The sequence below is a fragment of the Salvelinus alpinus genome, chromosome 24 (assembly GCF_045679555.1).
Source record: "Salvelinus alpinus chromosome 24, SLU_Salpinus.1, whole genome shotgun sequence".
NCBI lineage: Eukaryota > Metazoa > Chordata > Actinopteri > Salmoniformes > Salmonidae > Salvelinus > Salvelinus alpinus.
Window position 1 is genome coordinate 28475364 of NC_092109.1, and position 24193 is coordinate 28499556.

At 43.0% G+C, this 24193-nt stretch overlaps 2 protein-coding genes and 1 long non-coding RNA gene across 4 annotated transcripts in view; 1 reads left to right on the plus strand and 2 right to left on the minus strand.

The window, feature by feature from the left end:
• On the minus strand, positions 1-21570 carry kif4 (kinesin family member 4). Of its 2 annotated transcripts, none has more exons than XM_071364360.1 (31): positions 21265-21570; positions 20804-20927; positions 20576-20690; positions 20278-20468; positions 19945-20043; positions 19680-19846; positions 19371-19465; positions 19049-19171; positions 18209-18384; positions 18038-18099; positions 17193-17325; positions 16954-17012; positions 16555-16660; positions 16112-16234; positions 15734-15907; positions 15447-15550; positions 15082-15226; positions 14728-14838; positions 14502-14585; positions 13714-13827; positions 13233-13388; positions 12405-12502; positions 8439-8568; positions 7932-8216; positions 7605-7682; positions 5567-5668; positions 5259-5426; positions 4994-5119; positions 4757-4876; positions 4430-4589; positions 1-763 (listed from the first exon to the last, which is right to left on the minus strand). In XM_071364360.1, exons 2-30 carry the CDS (start codon positions 20924-20926, stop codon positions 4431-4433), a joined length of 3726 nt encoding a protein of 1241 aa, XP_071220461.1. In that variant the 5' UTR covers position 20927; positions 21265-21570; the 3' UTR covers positions 1-763; position 4430. The 2 variants fall into 2 exon arrangements, with proteins under 2 accessions (XP_071220461.1, XP_071220462.1); XM_071364361.1 differs by lacking the exon at positions 1-763 and adding an exon at positions 851-2768.
• LOC139552543 (uncharacterized) overlaps positions 20871-24193 on the plus strand; it is a 9729-nt gene continuing 6406 nt past the window's right edge. Inside the window, exon 1 of the long non-coding RNA XR_011670445.1 lies at positions 20871-20939. This is a non-coding gene — a long non-coding RNA (uncharacterized lncRNA). The remainder of the gene's footprint in view (positions 20940-24193) is intronic.
• Positions 21683-22933, minus strand: LOC139552542 (small ribosomal subunit protein uS12m-like). The gene is made up of 3 exons (XM_071364364.1): positions 22785-22933; positions 22607-22657; positions 21683-22368 (listed from the first exon to the last, which is right to left on the minus strand). The coding sequence occupies exons 2-3, from the start codon at positions 22653-22655 to the stop codon at positions 21983-21985; spliced, it is 435 nt and encodes a 144-aa protein (XP_071220465.1). The 5' UTR covers positions 22656-22657; positions 22785-22933; the 3' UTR covers positions 21683-21982.

Below are 24193 nucleotides of genomic sequence, written 5' to 3' on the forward strand. Positions count from 1 at the left end.
TGCACTGTACGTAATTTTTAAAAAGTATACTTGTCTTTTAAAAATGATACAATTAATAGCATAGTCCTACTTGCTATTCACATTAGGCTGAGCATCACACCATGAACATGCACACCCACACAATACGACAAGAGCAGTTTGAAAATGTGTGCCATCAGCATTCCTTCCACTTGACAGCTACATTCTTCTGTGCACAGGCTGCTGCCGCATTTCTCAATATTTCGAGCAGGGCTGTGGCAACTAGACTCAGCCGCGGGCCGATTTGTATCAGAGCGGACGGTTTGGGGCCAGAACATAATTATAATAATTTGTACCCAGCAAATTGACCACAACTAAGCCCAACGAGAAAGAGCATTTGAAAATAACAATCATTTCATACCTTGATTACATGGAGACACCATCACGTCTCTTTTATTCCTGGGAATACTTGAACAGATTTCCTAAATTGAAACAAATTTGTAGCCAAAATTCTGGCGATTGTTTTCCTGGAACGCTTTTTTTTTTAGGCTAAAAACTTGATTTTAGTGGCCAAAACTGGCCATCTCCCAGAAACGTATTTACGTCGTATGTCATCACTGTAACTCAAAACTGTGACAGTCACAGGAGACATAGGTTCAGCATTTTTAGGTATTGAAACATTTAAAAAGATTCTCCTGTCAGCATTGTCATTCTCATGTGCAGTTGGAAGTCAGCATTCTCCACATTCCAGGAAGGTAGTTGATCCTCTGTTGCCTGCCAGAGGCATCTTTTAACAGTTGGACAGCTGCAGAGTGATAAACACCAGATATAATTCAGATTTCATGTGTTGTACTCAAATTGGAAATATTTTTCATACATGACATTCAAGAAATAATGTGCTGCATTACTTTATCCACACTTCTACAAGTTTAATGCCAGCTGTTGAATAAAGAAAGTGCATCCAAGAACCTTATAAAAGTGCACTTGTGATCTATGTAATGGGCTCAATAATGGTTGTAATGGTGAACAATTCCAACATCATTAAAGGGCAAGAAGAGGCAGTAAGAAACATTAGCTGGGGAGACCTGTTGACCTGTTCACTGGACGTGCTACCTGTCCCAGACCTGCTGTTTTCAACTCTCTAGAGACCGCAGGAGCGGTAGAGATACTCTTAATGATTGGCTATGAAAAGCCAACTGACATTTACTCCTGAGGTGCTGACCTGCTGCACCCTCGATAACTACTGTGATTATTATTATTTGACCATGCTGGTCATTTATGAACATCTTGGCCATGTTCTGTTATAATCTCCACCCGGCACAGCCAGAAGAGGACTGGCCACCCCTCATAGCCTGATTCCTCTCTAGGTTTTGGCCTTTCTAGGGAGTTTTTCCTAGCCACCGTGCTTCTACACCTGCATTGCTTGCTGTTTGGGGTTTTAGGCTGGGTTTCTGTACAGCACTTTGAGATATCAGCTGATGTACGAAGGGCTATATAAATAAATTTGATTTGTCTATGTTTTGGCTAGATGTGAGCGACAGGCCTCCAGGTGCTCTTAATAAGAATCCCATTTCTTCCAGACAGAGACGGATATGAGTCATACATCTTATTCCTTCCAAGGCAGAGGAGCATGGTCCTCACTGACAAATACACCAGACATTCAGGTCAGTAGAGATCTCTCTTGCAGAATTTTTCCCCCCTTGTTTAAATCAAACTGTTTGTACTCAGAAACATGTAGGCTACAAAATGATTGCCATATCCGGCAACCTGTCAACCAATTCATACTTATCATGGTGACATCTACCTCCATATCTCAAGTGAGCTCCATTTTATGGATGTGTATAAAAAAAACAGCAGGTTTGAAAACATTATACAAATTGCATGTTTGAATAAGCTATGATAAGAAAATATTTGGATTACAATTCAAGCATGCTTGGCCCAATCAGACACCGACATAACAAACCAATAGCCCTAATCTACGGATTTCACATGACTGTGAATACAAATATGCATCTGTTGGCCAGATACCTGGATCAGAAAAAAAGTCAGTATCTGGTGTGACCATTTGCCTCATGCAGTGCGACATGTCCTTCGCATAGAGTGGATCAGGCTGTTGATTGTAGCCTGTGGAATGTTGTCCCACTCCTCTTCAATGGCTGTGCGATGTTGCTGGATATTGGCGGGAACTGGAACACACTGTCATACACGTCGATCCAGAGCATCCCAAACATGCTCAATTACATTTTCAGCTTCCAGGAATGCTGTACAGATCCTTGCGACATGGAGCCGTGCATTATGCCGAAACATGAGTTGATGGCGGCAGATGAACGGCACGACAATGGGCCTCAGGATCTCATCACGGTATCTTTGTGCATTCAACTTGCCATCAATAAAATGTAATTGTGTTCATTGTCCATAGCTTATGCCTGCCCATACCATAAACCCACCATGGGGCACTCTTAACAACGTTGACATCAGCAAACCGCTTGCCCGCACGGCGCCGGTCTGCCCGGTACAGTTGAAACCGGCATTCATTGGCCATCGAAGGTGAGCATTTGCCCACTAAAGTCTGTTACGATGCCAAACTGCAGTCAGGTCAAAACCATGGTGAAGACGACGAGCAAACAGATGCGCTTCTGACAGTTTGTGTAGAAATTCTTCAGTTGGGGAAAACCCCAGTGTCATCAGCTGTCCGGGTGACTGGTCGCAGACGATCCCGCAGGTGAAGAAGCCGAATGTGGAGGTCCTGGGCTGGCGTGGTTACATGTGGTCTTCGGTTGCGAGGCGGGTTGGATGTACTGCCAAATTCTCTAAAACGACATTGGAGATGGCTTATGGTAGAGAAATTAACATTCAATTCTTTGGCAACTGCTCTGGTGGACATTCCGCAGTCAGCTTGCGAATTGCACGCTCCCTCAAAACTTGTGTTATTGTGTTTTGACAGAACTGCACATTTTTAATTTGCCTATTATTGTCCCCAGCACAAGGTGCACCTGTGTAATGATCATGTTTAATTCAGCTTCTTGATATGCTACACATCAGGTGGATGGATTATCTCGGCAAAGAAGAAATGCTCACTAACAACAAACAAATTTGTGCAAACAAGGAGCAAAATAAGCTTTTTGTGCGTATGAAAAATTTCTGTGATCTTTTATTTTAGCTCATGAAACATGGGACAAACACTTCACATATTGCGTTTTGTTCAGTGTAATTTCTACTGGACATAGGACTCGTTTGAATTTTCTGCAGACACTGACTGCATTATAAAATCACCTCTGCTCAATTAGCTCAAAAAGAGCCATGTACAGATCCAACACAAACCTCACTCTAAAATGGCCTTATCAGTCACATATCATATAGAACATGATATCCCTTCAAGTGGGCATTAATCATCAGATAACGCAATCCAATATTGGATGAACAATAAGGAAACTCAATTAAAAACAGCCTGGTCAAATGTAGGAGTATTTGGGCAGGACATAAGCAGGGCCTCAAGCTAGGATATTAGTCATTTTTTGTCTCAACTTAACATCTTCCAGACTTCATACCATCCAAACCACCCTGGGCCGTTGTCAATTTCAGCAAAAGGTATTTGGTTTCAAAGTGCTCTCTCAGACTCACTACCATTTTTAATTTGGGCCTATGCTGCCTTTATATGGGACAATCTTTTCACACTACTTCAATACAAAAGTGATTCTCGTAGAGGTTAGGAGGGCATTTCCCTTAACCGCAGTCTCCTAACCTGCTGCGTAAGTTCTACTAACCTGCTACAAAAAAGGTCACGTCGGTATCAAAGTTTTTCCCCTCTATATAGTCACATTGCTTTGATTGAGACTTAAAATGGCATCAGTTCAGACTCAGAGTGGATGTCATGTTAACTCTGGACTGAAGCATTAAAAAGGTTGGGAGCAGTGTAAACACTGCAGTAGTCTTCAATGGGAATGCTAACAACATTGCAAAGCTGGGTTTTTTGTTAGAGAACTCCAAGTTAAGAATGTTTGATTTATTAACTATGGAACAAATAAACAATCTTCCACAGAAAATAAAAATCATGAATTATTAATTTATGATAACAAAAAAATGTATATTAAAAAATGATCAATTTCTATTGATAGAAAATCAGTTACATACAACTATTAAACGTTTATATTTCAAGTGACAAATAATTCCCTAGTATGATTGTCTAATTAAAAATAGTCTCATTAAATGTATTTTAGCCCTCATAAATTAGGCCATTTACAGCATTTCACAGTAAGTGAATTTCTGTGCACTCTAAGATTTAGACCGATAAAAGAGTGATGTCTCATTTAGAATCAATTGCTACACTTTATTACAAGGAACGTAAGAGGACATTTAAAAGACATTGAAAAATGACCAACAAAACACTGAAAAAACAAACAGATAAAAGGACTATCCTATAGCAGAGGCTAAGATCTTGCATGTCTTGTCTATACTAGCATGCCTTTCCCACCTTAAGACTCTTCCCTGATGGGCGTACATCCAGAGAAAAAGCTGTTCTGGAAGCTAGTAAGGACTCGTTTTTTCTTCTTCAAGAAGCTGGCCGTGTTCCTCTCTTCATCCTCCTCATCTTCATCTTCCTCCTCCTCGACAGAGACACTCTTCCTCACAAGCTATAAGAACACAGCAAGGAATATCGTCTTTTCAGCACAATAAGGACATGATCTGAAAACCCCAATACCCACCTAAGATTCAGCTTTGTGCAAAAGAAAGTAATGTGTGATGAGTCTGTTACGGGTATGTCACCACCCTGTTGCGTTATTGGTATAGAGGAGCCTACCTTGGTGGGAGTGACACAGGGTGGTTTAAAGAACGTGGCGTCACCAGGGCTAATGGCCGTGGGGTCTTGAGGAATAGAAACGAAATCTTTGGACCCATCATCGGTGACCTCGCTAGAGTCCTGATTTTAGGAAGAGAGGAAAATTATTAAGAAAAATAAAATGCACAAACAATGAAATATTCTCCCACTAGTGATGGTATACAGATATCTGACAACAGATGGACAATTTTAACTTACTATACTAGACGTCTGGTGGTCCATGTTGCGACACTTCTCATGGTCACACTGGCAGTTCTCCCCACAGCTCATCTTTCCCTTACGGCACCGGCACAGCTTGTTGCCACAGCGACCCTTACAGGCACACTGAAGGAAGAGGAATACAGATGTGAAAACTCATTTAACACTACAAATACATAAGAATATTGATCTGATCATCTCTAAACTAACAGTGTTGCCCCGGTCTCACTAAATGATTTCCTATACATCACGTCTATGTTCTCACCCCTGTAGCCTTGGGTTTTTTGACATTGGAGCTCTTTCTGTTACGGCCGCTCTCATTCTTCTCAGGGCACCACTCAACCTCCTCTGACTCTGAGGGAGACTCTAGCTCCTCCATGTCAATGGCCATCTTCAGGGGAGCCCTGGCTGTAGTGAAACGCCGGCCTTTAGGCTGCAGGAGGTAAAGAACACCAGCCAATCTCTTAGCACTGGTCTAAGTCAGGGTCATCTTCCCCTAGACTCGAACGGGGGAAATTTCCACTAACAGTTGGATATCAAACAGACTGGTGAGGAAGCGTGCCAGTGGCTTACCTTACGCGGGATGTACTCAAAGGAGTCATCTGGGGACTGAGTGGATGTTGGCAGTAGGTTGTTGATCTTTTTCCCACTGGCCAACTGGAGCCGTGTTAGTTTCTGAAAACACAGAGCAAAAGTTGCTTGATATGGACAGTTTCAACAAATAGTAGACATAAATGTTTAGAATTGTAATAACCTGTGCTTTTAGCACCTAGGGTGTGAGAAAAGCACTTTACAAATTACATTAATTAATATTAGGTTACATGTAAGATTAGGTTTTGGCGATATTCCGTTTATACCGAGGTATTTTGAAATACCGACGGTATCATTTTAAATACCTTACATTATTTAAAGAAAATAAACATTTGGGGTTGGGGGCACCCATGCATTGCGGGGGCTGCGTGCTACCTGAATTCTTCGGGCCATGGGTTCTACAGGTTGGAAACGTTCCACATGGATGTTGGTCCATGCTGACGCAACGGCATCACGCAGTTACTGCAGATTGGGCTCCCTAGTGGCGCAGCAGTCTAAGGCACTGCATCTCAGTGCTAGAGGCGTCACTACAGACCCTGGTTCGATTACAGGCTGTATCACAACCGGCCGTGATTGGGAGTCCCATAGGGTGGCGCACAATTGGCCCAGGGCCGTCCGGGTTAGGGTTTGGCTTGGGTAGGCCATCATTGTAAATAAGAATTTGTTCTTAACTGAATTACCTAGTAAATAATAAAATAAAAAGATTGGACGCCGGTACGCCACTGACACCAGCCTGTACTGTTTACACCAGGCAGGATAGGTACATGGACTCATGCTGCTTACGCCAAATCCTGACTACGCCATTCGCATGACGCAACACGAACTGGGGTTTTTCTGACCAGGCAAAGATTTTCCACTCCTAAATTGTCCAGTGTTGGTGATCGCCTGCCCACTGGAGCCGCTTCTTCTTGTTTTTAGCTGATGGGAGTGGAACCCGGTGTGGTCATCTGCTGCAATAGCCCATCTGTGACAAGGACCGACGAGTTGTGCGTTCTGAGATGCCGTTCTGCACACCAATGTTATTTGTCTGTTTATGGCCCGCCTGTTAGCGTGCAGGATTTTTTGCCATTCTCCTTCGACCGCTCTCGTCAAAGAGCTGTTCCCCCAGGACTGCCGCTGACTGGAAGGTTTTTGTTCGTCGCTCCATTCTGGGGAAACCCTAGACACTGTCGTGCTTGAAAAGCCCAGGAAGCCGGTCGTTTCTGAGATACTGGATCCGGCGCATGGCACCGACGATCATACCATGCTCAAAGTCGCTTAGGTCACCCGTTTTGCACATTCTAACGTTCGATCGAACAGTAACTGAATGCCTCGATGACTGCGTTATATAGCAAACCACGGCCACGTGACTCATCCATTTTCATGAACGGGGTTGTGTACCTAATAAACAAACGTGTTCGACTCCACCTTATATTAACTTTTTTTTTTTTTTTTTTAAATCGGGTGTGGATCCTTGTATATAATGAAAAGAACAGTAATAGGACAGCACGCTGGTAAACAAAAGTATATTAATATTTTTATTGCCGCACGAACGTGTCAGGTATGAGCCCTTCCTCAGCGTGCAAGGCAATGGCAATCAATGTCACAACAAGACTTCACAGGTGGGCATAATTATAAATTCAGTCAGTATAGGCCCAATTAAGAGATCCCAGCAGAGGGAGCTGTGGGGGAAACATGAAAAGCAAATAAAGATAGACACACAATAGAAATACCTAATATCTGGCCTGTGAGTGTTTAAGTTAAGTATAACTATAACTAAGTTATACTTAACTAAGATGTGAAATAAATGATATCCAGCTCAGGGCTACAGCAATGCATTTGGTTTGCTAACTGGATCAAGATCCCTATTGCCTAAATTGTTTTATGTGCACTTCCGGTAATACCGTATACCCTAGTATGGTACAGAAAAATTATGACTGTATGAAAATCTGGATTCCACCCAACTCTACTGCAGACCTTTGTTCTTGTACATACTTTAAAGTGTTCTATTGTCCTTGTACAGGCTCATCTGGGCATTTACCTGTTTGTATTGTTCATTTTCATCCATCAGCCTCTGGTTTTGCTCATTCAATTCCCGCATCTTTTCAATCTCATCCTCCTGTAGAGACAGGAATTGAATTAGGAGGGGGGTTAGAATACCTATATTCACCCTGATCAGTCTTTGACAGAGTTTTGTCTAAAACACAACACTGAGTTGAACTTGAAGTCAAATCAACCTGCTTGGATAATGAGGATTAAAAGCAGAAACAAGTCCATAAGCACATAAATAGACCTGACTGTATGACCCTGATGAACATTCCTCCAGAATGTTAGTGTGCACAGTAGCTGAGAGGACAGTGTGACAGACCTGGAACTTGAGGCGCTGCAGAAGCTCCCTCTCTCTTTTTGAAGTCTCCTCCTCCTGTTTTTTCTCCACTGACTTGCTCTCCTTGCTCTGCAGCTGACCCAGGAGGTACAGGACCTTCTCCTGGTGCATCTGCTCCAGCTCCACCAGGTGGTGCTGGTGCTCCATGTCCATGGTAGACATCAGTTTCCTCTCGTCACACAGCGTCTTCTGCAGGTCCAGCACGTTGCTTTTCTCTTGCTTTAGCTCGCTCTCCAGCTTAGAACTGGTCGTTTTGGCAGACACCAACTGTGGAGGTGGTGATATTAATTGTAAGTTGCTCTGGATAAGAGCATCTGCTAAAAGACTAAAGAGTCAAATGAAATTTTGGGTTGCCATGTATTTTGTCAATAAACATTAGTTTACAAGGTAGGCTAATAGGCAAAGAATGACATTCTTTTCAAGACATTGAAAACTTTTGAGACTAATAAGCTTGCAGTTCAACAATACGCAAATAAGCTCATGTCTTACCTCTGACATGAGGACCTTGAGGGCACACTTGGCCTCCACCATAGTAGTGATGTTGTCCCAGCGTTGCTTCAAGCGCCCCTCATTGTCTGCATCCAGAACCTTCTGTTGTAGGTCAGCTATCTGGGCACTCCTAGGAGGAAAACCATGGGACATTACATGTGAATGTTTGTCTATAAAAATAGACAAATACACATGAATGAGCTGGCAGGATTTTCCATGCACCGACAGAACAGAGAAGCTGCGTCTGGTAAGACGAAGGGTGGGGGTGTGTGTCTATTTGTCAATAACAGCTGGTGCGCGATGTCTAATATTAAAGAAGTATCAAGGTATTGCTCGCCTGAGGTAGAGTATCTTATGATAAGCTGTAGACCACACTATCTATATTATTCGTAGCCGTCTATTTACCACCACAGACCGATGTAGGCACTAAGACCGCACTCAACCAACTTTATAAGGCCATAAACAAAGAAGAAAATGCTCATCCAGAAGTGGCGCTCCTAGTGGCAAGGGACTTTAATGCAGGCAAACTTAAATCCATTTTACCTAATTTCTACCAGCATGTGCAACCACAAAATACATAAAAAATAAATAAACAAAATAAAAACTCCTCTAGAACACCTTTACTCCACACAGAGATGCATACAAAGCTCTCCCCTGCCCTCCATTTTGCAAATCTTACCATAATTCTATCATCCCGATTCCTGCTTACAAGCAAAAACTAAAGCAGGAAGTACCAGTGACTGGCTCAATACGGACGTGATCAGATGACGCGGATGCTACAGGACTGTTATGCTAGCACAGACTGGAATATGTTCCAGGATTCATCCAATGGCATTGAGGAGTATACCACCTCAGTCATCGGCTTCATCAATAACTGCATCGACAACATCGTCCCCACAGTGACCGTACGTACATATCCCAACCAGAAGCCATGGATTACAGGCAACATCTGCATCGAGCTAAAGGCTAGAACTGCCGATTTCAAGGAGTGGGACACTATTCCGGACGCTTACAAGAAATCCTGCAATGCCCTCAGACAAACCATAAAAACAGGCAAAGCGTCAATACAGGATTAAGATTGAATCCAACTACACCGGCTCTGACGCTCGTCGGATGTGGCAAGGCTTGAAAACTATTACAGATTACAAAAGGGAAACCCAAACGCGAGCTGACCAGTGACGCAAGCCTACCAGACGAGCTAAATGCCTTTTATGCTCACTGCGAGGCAAGCAACACTGAAGCATGCATGAGAGCACCAGCTGTTTTGGATGACTGTGTGATAACACTATTGGCAGCAGATGTGAGTCACACGGAACTCAAACCGGCTGCGAACGTGCGCCATCGTGCATACATTTATTTTGTCCCCCCACACCAAACGCGATCACGACACGCAGGTTAAAATATCAAAACAAACTCTGAACCAATTATATTAATTTGGGGACAGGTCGAAAAGCAGTAAACATTTATGGCAATTCAGCTAGTTAGCTTGCACTTGCTAGCTAATTTGTCCTATTTAGCTAGCTTGTTATTGCAAGCTAATTTGTCCTGGGATATAAACATTGAGTTATTTTACCTGAAATGCACAAGGTCCTCTACTCCGCCAATTAATCCACACATAAAACAGTCAACCGAATCGTTTCTAGTCATCTCTCTTCCTTCAAGCCTTTTCTTCTCTTGACTTTATATTGCGATTGGCAACTTTCATAAATTAGGTGCATTACCGCCACTGACCCCGTTCGTCTTTCACTCACCCACGTGGGTATAACCAACGAGGAGATGGCACGTGGGTACCTGCTTCTATAAACCAATGAGGAGATGGGAGAGGCAGGACTTGCAGCGCAATCTGCGTCACAAATAGAACTGATTTCTATTTTAGGCCGTGGCAACGCTGACGCTCGTTGGCACGCGCGAGCAGTGTGGGTGCAATAATTGAATAACATAGATTTGAAAGGCTGGTCATGGCTCACATCAACAGCATCCTCCTGGATACCCTACAACCACTCCAATTCGAAATACCGTCCCAAAAGATCCACAGATGACGTAATCTCAATCACACTCCACACTGCCCTTTCCCACCTGGACAAAAAGAACACCTATGTGAGAATGCTGTTCATTGACTACAGCTCAGCGTTCAACACCATAGTGCCCACAAAGCTCATCACTAAGCTAAGAACCCTGGGACTAAATACCTCCCTCTGCAACTGGATACTGGACTTCCTGACGGGCCAACCCCAGGTGGTAAGGGTAGGCAACAACACGTCTGCCACACTGATCCTCAACACTGGGGCCCCTCAGAGGTGTGTATTCAGCCCCTTCCTGTACTCCCTGTTCACACACGACTGCGTGGCCAGACACAACTTCAACACCATCGTTAAATTTGCTGACGACACAACAGTGGTAGGCCTGATCACCGACAACGATGAGACAACCTATAGGGAGGTGGTCAGAGAACTGGCAGTGTGGTTCCAGGACAACAACCTCTCCCTCAATGTGAGCAAGACAGAGGAGCTGATTGGGGACTACAGGAAAAGGCGGGCCGAACAGGCCCACATGAACATCAACAGGGCTGAAGTGGACCAGGTGGAGATCTTCAAGTTCCTTGGTGTCCACATCACCAACGAACTATCATGGTCCAAACACACCAAGACAGTCGCGAAGAGGGCACAACAACACCTTTTCCACCTCAGGAGATTGAAAAGATTTGGCATGGGTTCCCAGATCTTCTAAATATTCTACAGATGCATCATCGAGAGCATCCTGACTGGTTGCATCACTGCCTGGTATGGCAACTGCTCGGCCTCCGACCACAAGTCACTACAGAGGGTAGTGCGTACGGCCCAGAATCATAAAACACGGGACGAGATGTTAAAACTGTCCATTGTGCCAATAGATGGTATGCACTCACATGAGATTTGCCGTGATGTTGACAGAGTGGCATGGGAGGTTTATTTCTTAGACTGGGTTAAGATGTCAATTTTGGGACACATCCTCAGTAGTGTGTCTTCGAATCAGTGGGTGTTTCGCCTTTAATCACCAGTATATCACTGGGGACAAGCTTCCTGCCATCCAGGACCTATATACTAGGCAGTGTCAGAGGGATGCCCAAAAAATGGTCATAGACTAGTCTAGGTCCGAGAGGCTTCTAAACAGCTTCTACCCGTAAGCCATAAGACTGCTTAAACAACTATTAAAATGGCCACAGACTATTTACATAGACCCCCCCCACCCCCTTTGTTGTTACACTGCTGCTACTCGCTGTTTATTATCTATGCATAGTCACTTCACCCTTGACTACATGTACAAATTACCTCAACTAACCTGTACCCCCGCACATTGACTCAGTACCGGTACCCCCTGTATATAGCCTCGTAATTGTTATTTTATTGTGTAACTTATTTTTTTCTTTAGTTTATTTGGTAAATATTTTCTTAACTCTTCTTGAACTGCACTGTTGGATAAGGGCTTATAAGTAACTTCACGGTAGGGTCTACACAAATCAAGTTTGATTTACCTGCCCAAATGTAAATACTTTCTCACATATCATTACTCCGTTCTAAGGACTTGCGTATGGCAGCCTTCACAATATCCTATCAACAGGAATTAACAAAAGAGCAGATGGGGAAGGCGTATGCTTTGGAAGGTGTGAAAAGCTTTGGAGCAAAGCCTCACTATGACATCAACATTTCTCCAGGCAAGCCAAGGGAAGGTAGGCCAGGAATTCACAATGACAGTGCAAAAATGCATAGCAATGCAATGCAACTGAAAGACAAATTATGTGGATGCCTTTCACGTCAGTAGAGTCATGTAATAAAATCAAATGCATTAGAAGTAAGGTGAGGTCAATGTTTAGTGTTTGGATAGAAGGAATCCCTCAGCTGCGGGATGTAATATAGGTCAATGTTTAGGTTAGAAGGAATCCCTCAGCTGCAGGAGGTAATAAGTTAGTTTTGTACTAGTCAGACTCACCTGAGGTTTATCTCTGTCCCCAGATTGTCCACCTGTTTGCTGAGAGACGCCTCCAGCTCTCCCTGACTCTCCAGCTCTGAGATGACGAGGGTCCGACGCTGTGGGAGTAGAGAGAGAGAACACAGTAAAAACTGTTCAAAGGGGAATGGAAACACTTTAGGAAGTAAAGCTAAGCAAAGAGATGTATTCTGTCCACTAATACTAAACAATATGCATTTAACATCTCTATTTTTAGGGTTTTGATATTGAACAATTATTAGGAGGTATGGGCAGCGGCATCTTGAATTGCCATAGAAACAACTGACGCCAATGCGTCATTGGCAGGATTGAGCAAATTGTGAGTTTTGGCAGGGGACTGAAAGTGAATGCTGCCACGAGGAGGCACCTCGCCTCCACTTGACCTGAAAGGGTTCTCATAACTTTGACAGCTTTGTCATTGAGATAAGGACAACATCATTAAGGTAAGAAACTGTATTCAATTTGTTTTTATGTTGGTAATTATAGTATTTGAGGCATGGTAGCGAGCTAGCCATCTACTTGATTTAGCACTTCTCTTGTCTTTTTTACATTAAATGTTGTCTTTGAGGTGACGCAGAGTTCATGGTCTTTGAGACCGTTTTTGGAAATCCTGCCAGTGATGCAACAATGCCAATCTGGCGATTTAGTTAGCTGGTGTTCTAAAGCCTAGTGTTTCCATTCCCCTTGAACTAACTCCTGTAGAAAAACAGAGAAGCATAATTTCCTCATGTAGTGGAAATTTCCACTGACACCTCATTTAGTAAAAGCTCATATTGTCATTGATCTTTTTAAGACAAGGACTCCACTTACCCTGACTTTGGCAGCAGGCCGCTCCCCTGCCTCCATCTGTTGTTTAAGCTGGGAGATCTCCTCTGCCAGGATCTTCCTGTCCTCCAGCAGGTCCTGCAGGTGGCGCCGCGCCTCCCCTGTGCTCACCAGCACCTCCACCTCGTTCAGGAGCCAGGTCTGCCCACAGATTCAGGTAACAGCATACATACACAGTGACAGTACTAAGTTTGCAAAATTACAGGACCTTTCAATAAATTCCCTGGTTTCCCTACTTATTCCACAAATCATACAACCAGGATTTAAAACATGGAATTTATTGAAATTTCACAACCCTAGGCAGCACATTTAAATCACACACACAATCACTTAAACCACAGCATACACATTCGCATAACACCTTATGGCAATCAGTTCCTTTCTTGCAAACCAGGACCCCTCACAAATCGCTGATCAAATAATTCACAGTACACAAACAGAACCAAACAAATATAGTTGACCAGACCTTCACTCTCCCGGCTGCTCCCTCCATCCCTCTGTAATGGATATCCTTTCGTTTCTCTGCCACCTCACTCCTCTTCTGCAGGGCATCCTTCAGACGCTTATTGGCTGCTGCGGCCTGAAGGAGAACACCTGTAGAGTTAGAACTACCGCTCACCACAGTTCCAGCTAACAACAATTAAAGAATTGACACAAAATGTTTTTCTGGTCGATTAGGCCCAGTGGTGGAAAAAGTATCCAATTGTCATACTTGAGTAAAAGATACCTTAATAGAAAGTCACCCAGGAAAATCCTACTTGAGTAAAAGTATTTGGTTTTAAATATACTTAAGTGTCAAAAGTAAATGTAATTGCTAAAACATACTTAAGTATCAAAAGTAAAAGTATAAATAATTTCAAATTCCTTATATTAAGCAAACCAGACAGCACCATTTTTTTTTATTTACAGATAACCAGGGGCATGCTCCAACACTCAGACATCATTTACAAACAAAGCATTTGTGTTTATTGAGTCTGCCAGATCAGAGGCAGTAGATGACCAGGCATGTTCTCTTGATAAGTGTGTGAATTAGACCATTTTCCTGTCCTGCTAAGCATTCAAAATGTAGTGAGTACCTTTGGGTGTCAGGGGAAATGCATGGAGTAAAAAGTAAAATTTTCTTTAGGAATGTAGTGAAGTAAACATTAAAAAGTTGTCAAAAATAGAAATAGTGAAGTACAGATACCCCAAAAAACGACTTAATAAGTAGTACTTTCAAGAATTTTTACACCACTGAATAGACCTAGGCCTCACCTCCTCAGTTTTACGACGCAGGACATTAGCTTGCTTCTGGAAGTCACTCTCAAGCTTCACCATCTGAAACTGACGTTTACGGTCCTGAGAGAGGTGAGAAATGTATTGTTATTGAAAAAAACTAAATCAATCATCTAAACCACATGGAAATGAAAGTGGTGAACAGTGTGCCTTATCTATGGACTGGTGAGTCCACCACAGAGTCGCTACCACACGTCACACACACCTTCTCCTTGAGCTGAAGCACCTCCTTGTCCTTCTTGTTCTTCCACACTCTGAACTTCTCAGAGTCCTCCTTCATCTGCCTCATCAGCTGTACACGCTGACTCTTCATAGCCTACAGGGAAAGAGAGCAGACAATCAGAGAAGCCATCAACAACCTCGTCTTAGAGTACCATCACTAGGTCACATTCAACCATTTAATTTCAAAAGCCCATTGACTGATCAGATCCACACTGAAAACCTCTCATTGTCCTGAAAAACAGTGCCCATTAGTTCAGCGTAACTGGTATATCCACAGCTCACAATATACCCGCAATGTCATGACAGTGACACACCAGAGGAAAGCACACTGTCATACCTGGATCTCATGGTTGAGCTTGGCCACGCTGCGAACAGAGGACTCTTTGACCTTGAGGAGTTTGGACTGCTCCTGGAGCTTCTTCTTCATGTCTGTGATCTGAGCCTCCAGCTCTTGCAGACGCTTTCTCCGTTGCTCACTCAGCCTGGACAAAGATGGAGAGAGAGAAAGAGGGAGGGAGAAAGACAGAAGGAAATGAGATTGATGATTCCATTCTACTGCAGAGAAATGCTTATACTAAACGTAAAGTTCTGTTACACACCAAGCTCGTGGCTATCAGAGGGAAACTCTTGTGACAGATAACTATCATATCAATTGACTACACAGCCTGAACATAAAGACGCTATTAAAATACTTAGTCTTACTTAGCCTGATTGACATCCTTCTTGGCAGACTGGAGAGCCTGGATGAGGTCCTCCTTTTCCTTCTGCAGAGAGCCCACTGATGTCTGCAGGCTCTTGATGTTATTCTAGAGGGGAACCGTTAATGAGGAGTTCCGATTAAAAAGCTGCTTCAACAGTTCAGTTTGAAACCTTCCCAGTGGATAAGAATCAAAGTGCTGTGCTGCCCTCCCTGTTTCAGCCCTCCGAACCTCCATTACAGCCAACCCATATTTTCTCTTCCCTCTCCAGTCTGTCATCTCCAGCCCTACCTGGTGTTCAGTCTGCATAGGCTCCAGGTGGCTGTCGTTCTGGCACATCTTCCTGACAAACTCCTCCTTCAGAGCCAGAACGTTGTTGAGCTCAATCAACTCCTTGGACATCTGAGCCTGACGCAGGGCATGCTGGGTAGTGAAGGCCTCTGGAGAGTCCTTGTCAGCAGCAGCCTGTGAAGAGATGTATGTTTGTTTGTATGGTAACAAAAACAGACCTGTTGTACAAAACCTAAAAACACACAACAATTCTATAGAATCAGTGAAAATGCAATAATCCCAAAACACCTGCACAGAATCAGATACATGTCAGGAAGAGTAAATCTGCAGCAGACAGCCTTCTGCATTAGAGGAGTGGATGTAGATGACCAGACTTACTGAAGGAGAGCCATCAGTTGGAGTCCTGCTGCCACTCCCTGGCCCATCAGGGCTGTCCTCTCCTTCAGCCCCACAGTCTGCAGCCAACGCCTCAATGGTGGCAGCAAGGCCAGCACTCTCATCCTGGAGGAAAAAGAGCAGACATTATTACCCAGACAGGATGCAGAGCAGCTTCTTATTAGACTGAATATGGGGAAGGGAACTAAAATATCGAGCCATTCAAACGTTGACACGTGCAATGTGTACAATGAAACAGAATAAATCAAGTGTCCTTTACCCTTATGACTAGCATGATCAATAAGGTTATGACATTGCACAGACACAGCTTAGCTACTATGAAATTCAGGGGGGAAATGCTTTGCTTGCTAAACACAGAGGACTGAATGGAGTCTGTAATGCATCAGTAGATCCAGCCTTGTGAGCGCTCCCTCGTCTAGCCGTACCTGGAGCTGCAGGATGACATGCTGCAGATTCTGGATCACTTCCACATTCTCCTTCAACTCCTGGTCCTCCAGAGTCTCCATCACCCTCTGCAGGTTCACCTTACACCTAAACGATAAGCCTTGTGTTTAACACAAATAATTATGGTGCCAATTACCTAATCAGACCATGGGCACAGCACATGACATTTAAATGTTTACAGCGTAGTACTTAAGTCTCTTATCCACAGCGACTTACAGTTTGTACATTCATCTTAAGATAGCTAGGTGGTACAACCACATATCACAGTCATAGTAAGTCAACTTTTCCTCAATAAAGTAGCTATCAGAAAAGTCAGAGGTCGTAAGGGGGGAAAAAAGTCAAGTGCGAGTTTTAGTTCACAAAAAGACGTTCAGACTTACGCTGCATGCTGCCTCAACTCTTCCAATTTGCTTTGCAGCTTCTCATTTGCTTGATCCGTCTGTGGGTGGGGTGACAAATAAGGATGGCACACGTGACGATCATGGTAATACCGCCAAATATCTTTCCAAAAATGAATAACTAAAAAGGACAATTATATGTTTATGGATGGTCAGTCAGCGTTGCTGTGTGATGTTGGCATGGCCTGCTGTATGGCAGTACGACAGGCCCTCATCCTCACTATGATGATCCTCTCAAGCATCAGGGCAGTCTGGCCAGCTGCCTCGCTCAGCGCACGGCTCAGCTTGTTGTTCTCATCCTGTAGGGTACGTGTCCGCTCCAGGATCTTAGACACGTTCTCCGCTGGCTCAGACCTTTTCAGAGAAGAAATGTTACCAGTATGGATGTTCAGTCATCATAGGTTGACAGACTCTTTGGCTCAATAGATGGAGAGGACGACATATAGTCTGGTCCAGGATTATTGGCACCATTGATAAGGATGTGCAAAAAGACTATAAAATAATCAAAATACTGAGCTATATTATACGGCAAAAAAAACAAGAGGGAAATTATATTATTTGATAGTAACACAATTACTGTGAAACATTTTGTAAAAGAAAAAATAAATGAATATATATATATATATAAAAAGGGGAAGAAAACACCCGTTTTCCTTGTTATCCTTCGTCTGTGCTTATGGACTGCCCTCTTCAATTCAAACCAGTTTTTAATGGGGTTCAAGTCCGGAGACTGAGATGGCCATTGCAAAATGTTTATTTTGTGGTCAATTAACCATTTATTTGTGGAACAATGTGGTCTCTAATCTCATTAAACATTTTAGAAAAAGGCTCAGTGTCATTATCCTTCCAAAGGGTGTACTGAAAACAGGGGTGCCAATAATTTTGACCGCCATCTTTTTTTGTTTGTATTACTTGTTAATAAAAAAAAATTCTCTGTGCATGCAATATAGCTCAGTATTGTATTATTTATTTAATTAGCTGATCTTTATCAAGGGTTCAAATAACTTTAGACCTGACTGTATCTTAGTTGGGGAAATTATCCCAAAATAAATTGCATAGTAGTTACCCAGAAAGCACTGGTGCCACACCTCCACGTGCATGCAGAAGCATCACCTGTAACTCCTGAACCTGTGTTCAAAAGAGGAGGAAACATTCCCATCAAAACAATGAACACTTAAAATCATTTCAACTTCGCCAACACACAAATTGTACGGTCACTCAGTAGGGTGGTCACTACCTGCTGCTTCAGGCGTTTCATTTCAGCAGCTCGAGGGTCCACATTGACGACAGGTTTGTTTTTTATCTTGCGGGCTCTGTCAGCGTAACGCAACGTGTTTATCGTCTCCTCAATGTTGGAGTCTGCAGGGCTGATGCAGGCGATCATCAAGGTGTGGCTGTTACCTCCCAATGAATCTGAAGGAGAGCAGTATTTATTATTTAACCCCCACAAAACATGAAGTCTTAGTATAATATATATACAACCGATTCAGTCTCTAAATCTAAGAAAAACATGCTAGATTTTAATGAATGCTTGTTGTGTTGAATGCTTAGAGCAGGGATGGACAACGGAGGGGGGTGGGGGCCACAAAATCTGAAATCATCATGAGCAGCTGCAGGGGCTCGCAGGTCTGCGTAACCACATCCACATATGCAGTCAAAGCCGGCGCTGCTTTGACGTTTGCAGAGAACGACAGGGTGTTGTCGATGGTCACGCCAAGGTTCTTTGCACTCTGGGAGTTGTCAACCGTGATGTAGGCCAGTTGCCCTTCCCTGCCTTAGGGTATATAACTTGACTGCTCTCTCAGTCATCTCTTGACTGCTCTCTCAGTCATCGCTTGACTGCTCTCTCAGTCATCGCTTGACTGCTCTCTTGACTGTTCTTTCAGTCATCTGACTACCACAAGGTCTTGTACCACATGACACCATCTTTGTTATGTTAGGCTGCATTGTACTTATAAGCAAATCCTAAATTGATACTGGACCCAGAAAGATCCTATGGGCGGTAGGATATGGACTGCCCAAACACAGTTAGTGTCAATAACACCTGCATAAGCTGACCATCCATTTGAGCACTCACCCTGCAGCAGTCTGGTTAGTTTAGAGTCCCTGTAGGGCACAAAGCCGGTGCCTTTCTTGCTCTCGTCACCGAGGGCGCTGATCACATTGCCCAGGGAGAGCAGGCCTCGGTTGATGCTGATGCCTGGGGCAGACAGGATGAAAGCAGAAAATCAATAAGGTTTTGATACTGAACTAAATCAAACATTGAATTTGAACTGGGAATGTCATTTAAAACATGTAGATTGTGCTAATAATTGACCATAACAATACTAAAGTACACAGATTAATACAGTCAATGAAAGCTTGTTATATAAAGGATTAGCTTCGGGTAATCAACTCACCTTCCTTCAGACGATCTCCCTCAGCTTTGGTCTTTTTCTGTCTCTCAGAGCCAGCCAGATCCACCAGGTGTAGTTTTGACACCACGTTGTCAGATCTAAACACAAATTTGGAAACAAAAAGGAAGAACTGAGGACAAATCAACTTGCAGACAAACTTAAATAAAATGTATTGAATTATCTATATCAAGAGATATTTGTATATAAACAATATTTATGCTCTGCGTAACCGATACATTTAAGAACTGCAACGTTTCCTTGGGAAGAACATTAGAAGGTGAGATTTATGGGAGAAAGAAAGAAAAGACTGACTTGTCTGCCCCCCTGCGCTGCTCCAGGGTGATGGTGAATATTGCGTGGGAGCGAGACGAGGCAGCATTCATCGCAGTAGAGCCCACAGTGCGGGCTGAGTTCCCCAGCTCCAAGCAGCCTACCATCTCATGGGCAGACATCACCTGTCTCTCAGTCAGGCCCACAATCTAAGATAGGGAGGCAGATGGAGAATGGATTAAAAACAAAACGGTCCATTTAAACAAATTAAGGCAACATGTTCAACGGTTACAGACAGTTCACTCACCTTTATGCCCTCTTTGGGGTCCTCCCGAATGTTGATGGTTGATGGTTTATCTTTGGATGCCGATGGACAGAGCAAGTCCAGGATCTCTTCGTTGTATATCTATGGCAAATAAAATGTAGACATAATGTTCCAGAAAAACATGCACAGGATACTTCCAGAACCAATGAGATGTATTTCTTCATTAATCAGAAAACTCGCTTTTTTGGCATTTACAACTCCCTGTTTTGATTTTCTGAGAAGAGGAACGGAATCGTTTTGTTGTCTGCTATTACAATCAAACTATGGCTTTGTGTTATGACAATCAAATAATAAAAATAAGAGGTTCCCACACACCTCCAGATAAGACACTGTAAGAGAGATTTCACAATCGGTATACTTCTCCCTTTCCTGGAAGATCATTCTGACCACCCTAGGGATGACTCCAACGGTGGGCTCATTCTCCTGGGCTGAGGTGTATGTTCCTCCCATAGAAAAGGTCTTCCCTGAACCAGTCTGTCCATATGCAAGCACAGTAGCATGATAGCCTTAAAAGATAAGTAGAAACATACAGCTTATTGATCCCATCCCATTTTGTCAGCTTACTGGTTTTATGGATAATACTGTGTGAAAGTAAAAGGTTTGTCTTCCATACCTTTAAAAAGACCACACAATAATGGTGAAACAGCACTGTTGAAGACTTCCTCTTGTTCAGTTGTAGGATCAAATACATAATCGTATGTGAACGCCTTTTCAGTGCCAACAACCACCTGCAAGATAAATTAATTATATTAGAAAATAATTGTAGTTATGTAGCTAGGTATGAAATCGGATACATAAAACATCAGGACAAGTGCTTTGTCTTGTGGCATAGATTGCTGACCTGTGGCTCCCCTGGCACGAAAGTGAGACAGGTCTGGCAACCCTCGTTGATTTCTTTAGCAACCAAAGGTCGACACCGCAGGGCAACCCGCACAGGGATCGACTTATCATCCTCCTTTGTCATGCTTCGAAATCAGGTGATTGACAGATTCAAAACAGGATTGTGTAAAGGTGGCCAATTCTTTAAAGCAATGTTGTCATTGGAAGATTTGCAAATCGGAAATGTATTTTCTGAAAGCTATTTTAGCCTCATTGTGATTCTATTCACAACCGACCAAACCCCTCTGGTAATAGTACGGACCGCGGCTGTTAGTGTTGTTAGCCAGCACACTTAGCTAGCTACAGTACCTGTCTAGTTAACGTTAACTTGTCTATATCATCGGGCTAGCTAACCCCCATTATGACTCATGCTCTACCCATCCAAATAAGTTTAGTAGATAGCTAAGGAGGACGGTCACTTACCTTAGGGTCAGACAAGACGTTGGTCTTCACCCCTGCAATGAGCTGTACAGTGGCTAACTAACGTTAGCTAAAATGTGTGTGCCTCTAGCTTGCTAAACGTTTCTAAAAAATGTTTTTTCAGACGATAGAATAAGAATTGTCAGTTCATAAATCGCATATAACCACACACCAGTTGTCGTAAGAAATCTAGACTGAACGTTTGATTTTTGTTATCTCAAAAGAAAACTTCGGTCGGTGCCTGCCATGGATCTCGTCTTGCCCGCCACTTTCAAATATTCTGCCCCGCCTCCACCACGCGTTTTGCGTCGCAGAGTTGCTGTCATTCGCCTGTTTCTCCAGATTGTAGTCTAATCGGGTGGTTTCTCAAATGTCAAAATAAAATTGACAAATACTGTACATATAATACACTAACATTGCAAATATTAATTCAATTTTAATGAAACAATGTAAAATGCCGCAATATCAAGATCTGAAAATAATATAATCGTATTTCTTAACTAATTTGAATCGCGCAAATCCTCTTCGAGCTGACTGCTCATCTCTGGAAACAGAGGGCCGGTTGCTGAAGTCCACAAAACAAAATGGGAATTACTGAAACATGGGATAAATCACAAGAGAGATCAATCACTGAATCCAACTCATGTTTAAACTTACGCATGTATTACGCAAACACAACAAAAAACACATTCCCACCCCACCGCCCTCTCCCATGTCCCCATTAGTTATTTTTCTTCTTCACAACATGGGCACAGTCATATTTTCCCCTGACCACAGTCAGCTTGACTCCTGGCAGGTCCTGTGTCCTGCCCCCCTGCACCAGCACTACGTTGTGCTCCTGGAGGTTGTGTCCCTCCCCAGGAATGAACACCACTGCCTCCTTGCCGTTACTGAGGCGGACTCTGGCACATTTACGGTTGGCAGAGTTTGGCTTCTTGGGTTTCCGGATCATTGTCTTCAGGATTACTGCCTTCAGCTGGGGGCGGCCGAACATGGCACTGACGCTCGGGGGAGGGGGCGATGGCTTTCCACGGCGATGCATCTGATTCAGCGTAGCCATAGTTCTGGAGAGGACAGGTCCGGACCATTGGGAGACAGACTGAGACACTGTATTAGGGTACAAAGAGTGCATAAGATATCTACTCCAATTTCTAATGTCGAGAGTAAAAACTGTAAACATAACTGGTGTTGGCTACAGATTTTCTATAATCAACTTTTGTTGATTAAAAAAATTGTCCCAGGGATGAGGGATCCCCACGGTCTGATAAATGGGCCTAAATAAGATGCTGAGGGTATTCTGAAGTAGAGATGGTGTGTATGTAATACGAATGCACGATGACATTACCTTGCAGAAATGATGTCAACGCTGGTCTCAGACTCACCAAAAAAGCCATCCCTGCAAAAGAGTCAAAGACAGGATTTAGGGGGAACCTGTCTGTGTCACACTGGTAACCTTGCAACTAACCCTACCATTTACTCTAGTCTAGTCTAAAACCGTGTTCTATAGTATTTTCAAATCGTACCTGCTGCTTTTCAGTTGCTGTCCAAGGACAAACCACCCACGTGTGTTTTCAAAGTATATAACAACTTGTAATATGGAAAATAAGAAATGTCACACAAAAATCATAACCACTCTCACCCGTTTGACCTCCGGAAGTATTTGATATATTCTTCCGCATTGAGTGCGACAGCTTCTGTTGCAGATTTTTGTAAGAGCATTACTGCCACCTACTGGTCGGATACACTAAAATAACCACAAAACACCATGCACATTTTGCTGTCCACGAATGAGAAGTGCTTGTGGATCTGATGTTAATCATTTTCTAAATAAGCCCAAAGGTATCCTTATGTTATAACCCTTGAAATAGACAGGGGTGGACTGGAGCAGGAGGGGTAAGCCAAAGCAGTGTCAAATTAGAGTTGAGGTCAATTCTGTTTAAAACCCATCCCAAATTGATTATAGTCCAATTGTCCTTGAAATATTGTTAAACTCATGACAGTAGGCTACATTATTTCATTTTCTCTAGGGACTTAAAATCAAGTGGCTTTCCCAATCAGGTGGTATTTTACCGGCAGGTTATGAGTCTAGAAAATATGTTAAATTAAAGATGACAGATCATGCGTCTCACACCGAGGTAAAGGAAGTTTCAGGTTGGATATTCGATGGATATTCATTCGCCTGTAGTTTTCCTTACGTCCACCAACAGCAGTTAGGGACCGTCAACATAGTGACAAATCAAAATGTTCAAATTCCAACAGCTATTTAACCTAAAACTTTCAAAACTGGTTCTAGCTAACCCGATGGCATAGACACACATTGCACACATTTATTTTTTGTTGATTTACATCTCGCACTATTTTAAATTATTTATTTACATTTTTGAATTTCAATAGCTCATTGGTCATATGACCTACTGGACTCAAACAAGGTTCAGAATGTCCACTGGCTACCCTTCTATATTGCACACCCTTTAGTTTGTCCATTTTCATCTCACACGTTTTACATGAATTTTTCCAAATGTAAAATTTCAATAGCTCCTTGGTCACGTAACCTAATGACTTCAAACCAGGTTCAGTATGTCCACTGAGTGGGCCTACACATTGCACACCCTTTAGTTTGTTCATTTTGATCTCACAAGAATTTACATGAATTTTTCAACATTTAGAATTTCAATAGCTCCTTGGTCATGTGACCTAGTGACTTCAAACAAGGTTCAGAATGTCCACTCAATGGGCCTACACACTGAACACCCTTTAGTTTGTCCATTTTCATCTCACATCATTTGACATTAACTTTTCCAAATGTAACATTTCAATAGCTACTTGGTCATGTGACCTAATGACATCCAACAAGGTTCAGTATGTCCACTGACGACCCTTCTATATTGCACACCCGTTAGTTTGTCCATTTTCATCTCACAAGATTTTACAT